At 41.7% G+C, this 10,778-nt stretch overlaps 1 protein-coding gene across 1 annotated transcript; it reads left to right on the top strand.

The window, feature by feature from the left end:
• Positions 1-877: 877 nt before the first annotated feature.
• rrp12 (ribosomal RNA processing 12 homolog) lies at positions 878-10,772 on the top strand. The gene is made up of 34 exons (XM_053332694.1): positions 878-1,024; positions 2,130-2,359; positions 2,449-2,532; positions 2,711-2,787; positions 2,901-3,006; positions 3,102-3,218; positions 3,330-3,468; positions 3,621-3,748; positions 3,834-3,932; positions 4,022-4,113; positions 4,204-4,315; positions 4,498-4,598; positions 4,692-4,806; positions 4,921-5,063; positions 5,170-5,291; positions 5,392-5,456; positions 5,546-5,708; positions 5,810-5,964; positions 6,155-6,222; positions 6,318-6,411; positions 6,497-6,655; positions 6,768-6,848; positions 6,935-7,040; positions 7,131-7,238; positions 7,324-7,481; positions 7,569-7,660; positions 8,471-8,626; positions 8,710-8,888; positions 9,007-9,120; positions 9,215-9,261; positions 9,342-9,420; positions 9,562-9,629; positions 9,743-9,825; positions 9,923-10,772. The coding sequence occupies exons 1-34, from the start codon at positions 886-888 to the stop codon at positions 10,023-10,025; spliced, it is 3,882 nt and encodes a 1,293-aa protein (XP_053188669.1). The 5' UTR covers positions 878-885; the 3' UTR covers positions 10,026-10,772.
• Positions 10,773-10,778: the final 6 nt, after the last annotated feature.

Raw genomic sequence — 10,778 nt, forward strand, 5'->3', positions numbered from 1 at the left:
GTTTTAATGTTGCCAATAAACTTAAAATGCAATGGGGGTTGAATAATTTTGATTGCAATATATATATTTAATCTTATTTTATGCATTCTATGTTGTTCATATTGAAGTAACTGAATCTTGAGTAGAGCTGAATAGTATGCAAGCGTATTGCTGCCACACTAGATAAAGAACAATGGATTAGTATTGTGTTATAACGTGAAACTTTTGATTTTTTACAGAAGCATGTTATCATGTTATAATGTAAAAATTATTTAATCTTGAATGAAACAAATCACAAAACAACATTCAACTTAAAAACCAGGAACAGACACATGACAAGAGTAAAGGATTAACAATAAAAGCCGCAAAGGGAGCAGCATAAATGAATAAATCGCTTTCAAAATAAATAAAAAAATGTGTGTGTGTATAGTGTATGTATATGTATATGTGTGCTTGTGTGCGTTGCAAAAATGTTTGTTTATGAAAACTGCTTTTATTACATTATTACATAATTACATAAAATAAAAGCTATAAACATTAAACATTTTTGCAAAATTTTATAGAGTCAAAGTATATCTTCAGCTAATTTTCAGCTCAGATGTATGGAGATGGACACACTGACATGTACGCTCTCATCTTCTTTTTGGGTGGTAATATTTTATGCTGTGTGTATGGATCATGTGGATCATGGATTATGGATCCTGTTGACTATGGATCATGTTGACTATGGATCATGTGTCATGGATCATGAGGATCATGGATGTATGTGTACTTTTGTCCCGCACAGCGCCCTCTGCTGGCGCAACCTAAACATCATCACATGTGACGTCATCCGCGGAGCGACAGCGTCATCTGGAGCTGCACTGCATACTTATCGGGGTAACGTGAATATTTTCAACCCCGAAAATGGTCAAATCGGGGAAACTTAAATCCGGGACGGGGTCCAAACTCAAACGGTGGAAGAAGGGACACAGCAGTGACTCCAACCCGCAGACGAGTCGCTTTCGGCAGGCCGCAAAAAGCCGCTACTTCAGCCGACCCACCGGTAAGTTTCCCTTTACACGTGGGTCTGTGGCTAGTGCTAACATTAGCCATCTCACCAGAGGCACAGCACAAACTAACGAGATACACTTCGTCATTAAATGTTCATAACAATACCAATAGAGTTCCCAGCCGGGTGGGCTCACTTTCTGGCTTATCTTGGTTGGTTGAAATAATTTACTGGTCAGTGTAGTTTATCTTAGTGAGTGTTTGTAGCTGTGTTCGCCACTGTATCACTGTATCATGACTTAAAGGTCTCTGGCACCTCGCCCGAATGTTATGCATAGAGCAGTTTAAAATTCATACAATACTTACTTCAATACATTGAACACATTTCCTCCTAGACAACTTCTCAGGCTCACATTATTGCTGCTGTCCTGTAATGCAACATCCTGCAATAGACAGTCTTCAGAATAATTATGCTAGTGTTAGTATTTGTACACACACATTCAGCTGTGTTGTTCCATACAACAGCACATTAGATTGTGAATGTATTTTTGATTACTCTACAGCTAAATTTCTGGCTTTCAGCTGTAAGTTGAGGGTGTTAATTTCCACACATTGGGTGAAGACTGTAGGAATAACACTATTTCTACATGGTCCCCCAGTTTTAAATATGTCATCATATTCATTATTGTATTTTGTATATAACCAGCAGAAATAATCAGATTTTCAGACACAGTGGTGCCTGTGCTCCAGCCAGCTTCACTTGATCCTTGTTGTGGTGACGCATTATAAAGTGAACACATGTTTAGTTTGATCAAGTCATGGTTACATTTGATCAATTTTTATTTACCATGGCTCTGTGTCAATGACAGCAGCACTGTCTTTAGGGTCAATTATTGAAAAAAGATGTTTGATTCCTCTACTGTTTGAGCAGTTCAGATGTTGAAAACTGCAAGTCAGCACCCAGCCTTATAGTTATTTAATTCCAGATACAGATACATAAGTACAGAGCCAAAAAAAAAGAGTCTCTGTAAAGCACTGTTATCTAAATGTCAGCGGTGTCAAAGTCCTAAAATGGATTTTAGAAGTCTCTGTCTGTGATGACTGATGTAGGTCACATGAGACCTACAGGGAAATCTTAATGTCTTATCTTTTTTCCACAGAAAAGAGTGATCTAACAGTTGATGCTCTAAAGCTACACAATGAGCTGCAGGCAGGTCCACTGGAGATCAGTGCAGGTGGCCATAAAGATGCCTGCATGGAAGAGGAGGCAGACCAGGCGTTATCAGACAGGACCTCGGGCACCTTCCTCAGCGGTCTGTCAGACTGCTCCAACCTGACATTCAGAAAGGTGCAACGCTTCTGGGAGTCCAATTCAGCTGCTCACAAAGAGGTTTGTGTCACATTGAGTACAAAGAGAGTTAATGGCAATGCTACCAACACAACAAACAACAATAATGTGTTTCTTAATGTGCTTCACAGATCTGTGCGGTGTTGGCAGCTGTTACTGAGGTGATCCGTGGTCAAGGAGGGAAGGAGACAGAAACGGAGTACTTTGCAGCTTTGGTAATCACTGCCTTTGTTATATACAGTACCAGTCAAACGTTTAGACACACTTTCCCATTCAGATCAATGAGAAAGCGTGTCCAGACTTATATGTGTATAAATAATGTGTGGTACATTTAAAAAGGGATAATATATATGTGTTCTATCTTAAAATGCGGCATGTATCTGCTTTTTGTAGATGACCACCCTGGAGGTTGTAGATTCAGTGGAGTCACAGGCTGCAGTAGCATACCTCCTCAACCTCGTCATGAAAAGGTTGGACTTTTTACACCGCTGTTTTTCCAAAACCTAAAGATGCCAAAACATGTCTCATAAGAAATCACAGTGAATATTTGTCATCTGATTGACTTGTTTTGTGTGTTCACCAGGGTTCCTGCTCCGGTCCTCATGTCTAAGTTCTCGGACACCACCAAAGCTCTGATGGACGTCATGTCTAAACAGGCCACATCTGAGGCCGCCTCAGCTCTTAGATGGGTAAATACATATGTCTCTGTGCTGTTTCTCTTTTTCATTGTTTACTGTTGAAAACCACATCACAGATTGACTTTTGGTGTTTTTGCATTTTGTAGATCCTGTCGTGCCTGGCCACTCTGTTGAGGAAGCAGGATGTATCCGTCTGGACTTACCCAACCACTCTTCAGGCGTATCATGGCCTGCTCAGCTTCACAGTGCACAACAAACCAAAGGTCTGTCTCATCAGCCCACTGGTCACTGCTTACCTTCTTTTGGTTATTTATCTCAAACTTGTAATGTATAAAAATATATGTAATGCAATTGTGTCTGATTTCTCCTCTCAGGTGCGTAAAGCAGCACAGCAGGGTGTGTGCTCCATCCTCAGAGGTAGTGACTTCCTGTTCACAGATAGAGCCCCGACACACCATCCTGCTGCAGTGACCACAGCCAAGTTCTGCATCAAAGAAATGGATCAGGCAGGAGGTGAGACAGCATGGTTGCTGACATACTTTACAGCAGCATACAGCCCCAATAGGAACCTATTTGTGCTTACTATAAAGAGGGTAAATAGTTAAAGGGATTATGTGGTTGTAAAGCAAGTTGTAGTTCATTTCTGACCCCCCCCCCCTCCTCAGGCAGCAAAGAGGACACCACAACACTTCATGTGCTGGGTCTTCTAAAGGAGTTGATGGGGACGTTTCCTCTGGGAGCTGTCAAGTCCTGTTGTGAGACACTGCTGCGAGTGATGACACTCAGCCATGTGGTGAGAACATAAAAACACTCAATAGGTGCCACCAGATGCTCTTTGTTCATCTACATGTCGTTTTTAATGCTGTTTCTGTCTGTAGCTGGTGACTGCGAGTGCCATGCAGGCTTTTCATAAGCTATTCAGCGGGAAGCCAAATGCTGCAACTCTGACTCCAGAACTTAACGCACAGATCATCACGGTGAGAGAATGTTGAAATATAACAAAGTCGCAACAGTCATACTGTCACATTTGGCATGAAATATAAAACTGGCTTTCGCTCATCCCCAGGCTCTGTATGACTACCTGCCCAGTGAGAATGACCTGCAGCCTCTGATGGCCTGGCTCGCTGTCATGGAGAAAGCACATGTTCACTTGGCAGGGTAATACATGTTTCCTAATAGCAGCATAACGATTTCTGCTTTTTTTTTTTTTTAAACTTTCAGATTAAACAGCAGTCTGTCTTTCTCTAGTTTGCAGAGTTCTCTGAGTTTGGGTCACTTGCCCCGCCTCTTCTCTGCTGCCATGTCCTGCTTGTTGTCGCCTCACGCACAGGTGGTTTCTGCAGCCGCCAACACTCTGAAGGTAAAAAAAAAACAAAAGTCTGGATTTTAACGTGAAACATGCATTTCCGACATGGAATTTGTTGAATTTTCTCCTCACAAGCCAAAGTTAACAGTTTATAGAAATATACAGAAACACTTTGTTGCATGAGAGTTATTGTATTGAGCTTTATTATTATTTGTGTGTTTATGTTTGTGTTTCAGACACTGTTGACTGAGTGTGTGGCCCCATGCATGGAGGAAATGGGCATGATCACTGCCACAGCCTCTGCAGGGAACCCATCTTCTGTCTGCAAACTGTTTCGGTAAATGCCCCAGCAGCTTGCTAAGCTGGTCTTAGTCATGAGCATCATGAGCATTATCATGATGATCATTTTGCCTGTGTCTGTCTGTTACAGTATTGTAGAAGAAGGATTGTCCTATCGCTTCCATGCATCCTGGCCATTTGTTCTGCAAGTGCTCGGCTGTTTCTACCGTGTTGCAGGGAAACAAGCTCACCCCATCATGACTAAGGTACACTGACAAACTTCTACAGACCAGAGTGTGTGACAAAGATAAAGCTTTACTTGTAGTTGGAGGGTTATATAGTCAAAGAATAAATCAGACTCTGTGTTGTTTCATGGACAGTCCCTGCAGTCTCTGGCAGACCTGCGCTGCACTCACCAATTCCCCTTCAGTGGTGAGTTGGATCTGGCTGTAGGAGGAGCTATAGAGAGCATGGGGCCTGAAGTCGTGTTGGGCGCTGTGCCTCTCAACATCACCGGCTATGAGTAAGCGCACATAACGGGACACAACAGCAGTTTTGTAGTTGACTTTTTGACATTTTTGTGATTTAATATCCTGTTTTGTCCTTTTTTGAAAAATAAAAAAAATCAGTGATGACCTGGAGTTTCCGCGTAGCTGGCTGGTCCCGGTCATCAGAGATCACGTGAAGAACACTCACCTGGGTTTCTTCAACTCTTATTTCCTCCCTCTGGCTTCTACACTCAAGCAGAGAGGTAAATCAAATGTGTGATGCTCCACTTAAGGGTGGGGGTGGCTGGGTTGTTGTGTGTTTTTTATTGTGTGTTAACTGTTGACTCTGTCCTTGCATTGTAGCTGAAGAGTTGGAACAGCAGGGACAGAAACTGGAGGCCAAAGTCTATCAGACCTTACAGCTTCAGGTAACTTCACGTGGACTTTGACGTATCTTGAGTGAAGAATCCAAGTCGAATGAGTTGCCAAAAAGGCCATATTTGTGATCTTCTTTTAGATTTGGACCATGCTCCCTGGTTTCTGTACATGTCCCGTGGATCTGGTGGCATCCTTCAAAGGAGTCGCCCGCACTCTGGGCATGGCTGTTAATGAACGTCCAGACCTGAGGCTCACAGTCTGCCAGGCTCTGCGCACCATCATCAACAAAAGCTGCAGCACAGGTAGGTCGACACACAAGCTCAAACATGTGCATTGAATCCACGGCAGCGTGTTTTTGTTGTATATTTGGTAACATGGTTTATGATTCCTCTTGTGTCTACAGATGAAGAAAAGGCTGAAGTGGGCCGCTTCTCTAAGAACTTCCTGCCCATCTTGTTCAATGTGTACAGCCAGCAGCCTACAGCTGGAGAGTCTGGAACCTACAGGATGGCTGTCCTAGACACCATCAAGGTCTATTTAACCGTTACTGAAATGCAGGTGAGTTATGCTTGCATGCTATGTTCTCATGTGCTACAGTGATGAATCAGCTCATGATTAGCTGTCTATTTAAGTTAAATAATCAAGAGGAGTAACATTTTTACAGTGAAAAATGTAAAAAGGGAATATGAGACATTATTGCTTTTTCTACTTGTGCTCGTTTATCACTGATCAAAACAATTCTCCTCAGATGATCAACACATTCCTGCAAAAAGCCACAGATAGATTGAGCTGCACAGACAGCACCGAGTTCACACGGTAGGACCTGGATATAGATGCATTCATATAGAGTTATGGTAGAAGGCATATTACTGACATATTAATATACTCATTCTGCTTTCTCTACCTCTCAGGCTGTCAATGATGGATCTTGTGGTTGCCATGGCTCCCTTTTTAGAGGAAGGCACCATGACAAATACCTTTGAGCTAATCAAACCATATTTGCAGGTAAGCGTATTTTAAAACTTTTTTAATGAAACCTGTCATGGCCCAAAATTTTTACTTGTTGATAACTGTCTGTTCATTCATTCAGACTAAAGAACCAGGCATGCAGAAGAAGGCGTACCGCGTGCTGGAGGAGATGTGCGGAGGAGAGCGTGATGAGTGCAGATCATTTGTCGTGGCTAATCTAGAAACTCTAAAAGTCGCCCTGCTCGAGACTCTGAAAAACGCCTCTTCACCAGCAAAGAGGGTGAGACTGCTGCGTATAGGAAATGAATATAAGCCTCATGTCAAATGGATATTGTATGTCTTGCTTTACCCGGCTGTCTGATCATATCTTATTATGCATTTCTTTTCCTCAGCCGAGACTCAAGTGTCTGATCAACATCGTGAAGAGGCTGGGTGAAGAACACAAGGACTTTATCACCGCACTGCTGCCAGAGGTAACCTCACACAGACATGCATGCATTCACAGACACAGAGAGTACACACACACTTACCATTTTCATGAGGATGCTCTCTCTTCCAGGTGATTATATGCACCAAAGAGGTATCTGTTGGAGCTCGTAAGAACGCCTACAATCTTCTGGTGGAAATAGGAAATGCATTTGTCCGCTTCTGTGGGAACAAAAAAGGTAAAATAAACTTGTTTTGGTGTTGTTTGAAATGTGTGTGGACATGCGTGAAGATTTGAAATGCTTAAACAGTATCTGTACGTCCTCCAGATGCCATGGAGCAGTATTTAGTGTTGGTGTACGCAGGACTCACAGGCTCCGTCACCATGATCACCTGTACAATTTTGGCGCTAACTCGACTTGTGTTTGAGTATAAAGGTAATAGTGCCAGCTCCATCCATTCTGTTATTAGCTTTTTTTAAAAATACCAGACTGAATCTAACACTGTGTCTTTCATTCTTAGACTCAATAGAAGTGTCCACCATGGAGCAGCTGCTGCACAATGTTTGTCTCCTGCTGGGGGCTCGTACCAGGGAGATTGTGAAAGCCGCTCTGGGCTTCATCAAGGTCATCCTCTTCATCATGGATCACAAGACTCTAGCTTCACATGCCACTGTCATGGTAAAAATTTATATTATGGATAAAGTACTTTCAATGTGCGATAAGAGACAGTTGTGACCTCCATTTATTTCTGGCTTTTCTTGTCAGATGGAAGGCATTGGGAACATCAAGGATGACGTGAGGAGACACTTCAGAACCAAACTGAAGAACATCTTCACGAAGTTTATCAGAAAGTTTGGGTAAGGCCTGAAGAAATCTTTTTTGCATCAACCAGCTGTCTGTATTCCTGAACGTTACTCCGAGGGAGGCATTGTTGTGTTTAATAAGCACCGCAAATGTCAGATTTAACTGTTATTTTATTTTTATTTAGCTGTAAAATCTTGATTCAATTATTACTAAGGGGGTGAGGAGTGAGATAGTTCCTCTTGTTTCTTGGGTAATTCTAGAGAAGTGCAATAAATTACTTTTATATGAACTTTTTTAATGAAAAACAAGTGATGTCATAGTGTCTTACCACAGTCATATGATTAGTCTCAGTCTTACATTGAATGAGTTGTTAAAGTGGAATTTCTGTACGATCAGGCTTCATAATTACTTGGGATGTGGACATGTGATGTGTGGTCTGGATAGTTGATGTCTTCCCTTGTTTATTTAAAATGATTTCTGTGCTGTAACAGAATTGATCTTTTATTATAATGAATGCTTTATAAAGTCTTTTTGTTTAGCTAATATTTGTTTGTTTGCTACCTGTTAACTGAAACAGTCTCATAAACTCAAGCACATCTGGTGACTTTACAAGCAGCACATGTTAGCACTAATAATGTAGCATACGTAAATCACATGCTACCGCTAACAAAGGTTTGCTTTGTTTAATAGTTGCTTCTGCAGTTTGTTGAGATTAACATCTGATTTAATCTCTTGATTGTTTTGGAAGAGACACAAAAATGAGATGGTTCCACATTGACTGGATGTTTGGACTGTACCAGATGTATTTTGAACAGAACTGCAGTTACGGTGCATTTGTTTATGTTTCTCTGCTGTATTCCTAGGTTTGAGCTGGTGAAGAGCATGCTGCCTGCAGAACATCACAAGGTGCTGGCAAACATCCGCAAGGCTGAGGCTCGCACCAAGAGAAGAAAACAGGTCTCAGAGCAGCAGGACGACTCCGAGAGCGAAGAAGAAGCACCTAAAGCCAAGAATGAAAGGTATGGAACACACAGAGCTACATTCTTCCTTGCACATTTTCTTAAATGTCCTCTTTACAAATCTCCTGTCCTCTCCTTTTTAGTATTGAGGACATCCTTGCAGACTCAGACAGTGACTTGTCAGAGGATGAAGGAAAGGCTGGTAATGCTCAGAAGAAAGCAGGCAAACAGCAGAAGCAGAAGGGACGTGCCTGGCTCAAAGAAGGAGAGGAAGATGACCCGCTCAACTTCCTGGACCCCAAGGTTTCCCAGAGAGTACTTGGTAATAAATCCTCCTGTGCTTTTGTTTTTGTCAGCTTTACATTGACTTTTGGGAATAGAAACATGATGTCCTGAAGAGGAGTCAGATATTAAATAAAGATGGGGTTTTGTTTTTTCAGCTACAAACCCAGAGCTGAAGAGGAGTGCCAAGGTTGACCACGGCTTCAAGGTGACTTCAGATGGACGTTTGATCATCAGAGAAGATGAAGAGGAGGAGGATGTGAAAGACAAAGGTAAGAGGAATTGTGCAATTAATCGGTCTTCTCTGTGAACTCTTTTAGATCTAAACAATCTTTAAGTCTTAACCAATCTTTACTTTGCTCACAGATATGGGAGAGATGAATGATATCCTAGAAGAAGCTGGAGTCAAGAGTGTGAGTATTTGTACATGTAATCACAACCTTTGACATTTTATCAGTTATTTCTGTCATTTACCCACCTTTTCTACTATCAGAAAAAGACACAGAAGAGAAAGTTTAAAGATGACAACTTTGATGACGACATGGACGTTGAGCCCCAGTTGCAATATAAAGGTATGATTCATGACATAACAAGGCTGTTCATGAAGTTATAGACTTAGGTTTGGCATTAGGTTAACATCTTGACAGTTACAGTTTTGCCAGAAAGCAACACATCATGCTGATGATATATGTTGGTGTTTTCTTCTCACTCAGCTGGGGGCTCAGGTATCCACAGACCCCTGGGAGGCAGCCGAGACACCGGAGTGGACTATAAGTCAAAGGTGAGTCCGACAGTGTGTAGAAACATTGGCTGCAGGACGTCACTTGACAGAGATGGGGTGTTCATCAGAAACTGCAATTCACAGTATTTGTTCTTTCATTCTTCACTCCTCAGAAAGGAAAGGGAGATGTGAAGAAAAAAGGAAAACTCGACCCGTACGCTTACATCCCTCTCAGGAAGGCCCAGCTCAATCGCAGGTATGAGCAAAGTTTAACCAACAAGTTCCAACAAGTTCCAAATTTCTCTGATAAGCAAGTTTATAAATGACGTTTTTCATTCTGTGTGCGTTCACAGGAAGCGTGCCAAACTGCAGGGCCAGTTCAAGGGCATGGTAAAAGGAGCCCAGAAGGGGGCGCTGTCAGGAAAGAAAATGCAGAAGAAAAAGAGGAAAGCCTGAGGAACACACTTCATATCACTCAATGGACTCTAAATAGGTTGTGTGTGTGTGTGTGATGGTGTGTTCATGAACATACTCAAATAGAAGCATACAGCGTGGGAAGTGTGTGTGTGTGTTTCTGACAGACCGTCTACAAAGGTGATATCAGTTTGTTTTTAAACTGAGCCTCTTAAAGAGCTTAAGAAATGATTGATTGACGTCATACTGCTTTTTCAAGTCAGTAGTGCGTGTGACGACAAACATGTTCAATGTGCTGTCCCTCCCTGCCTTGATGAATATGACTGACTAAATGGAAATTCATTTGGCTGTTAAATAAATCACTGAAGTGTAATCTTTTGCATATGCATCAGATTAAACTCTCCCTTCTGATAAACATGAAAATATATTTATGTGTCTAGATATGTTTGGGGAAAATGATGTGTCCCTTAGGTGATGCATTATTTGGTCACTTGAGGGTGCTGCAGACCTCTGGATTATTAACCGTGTTTAAGAGCATTCATGGGTGCATTTAAGATGATTAAAAAACATCATTAAAGCTGTTTTTGGACTGAAAAGTAAAAAACATAAATTTCCACTTTTCTTCATCAGCAATCCAGTATTATTTTACAGTATGTAGTTAGATTTTCCATTAGCCTTGTGTGATTCATTTCATGAATGGATTGCAGCGAAATGAGTCGCAGTGACTGACTGACCCCCTGATTGTACTATTTTGTGTCTGAGCATAGTGTGTCAGTCAGTCACTGTTTTTGAGGA

This window comes from Scomber japonicus, chromosome 14 (genome assembly GCF_027409825.1).
Source record: "Scomber japonicus isolate fScoJap1 chromosome 14, fScoJap1.pri, whole genome shotgun sequence".
Classification (NCBI taxonomy): Eukaryota; Metazoa; Chordata; class Actinopteri; order Scombriformes; family Scombridae; genus Scomber; species Scomber japonicus.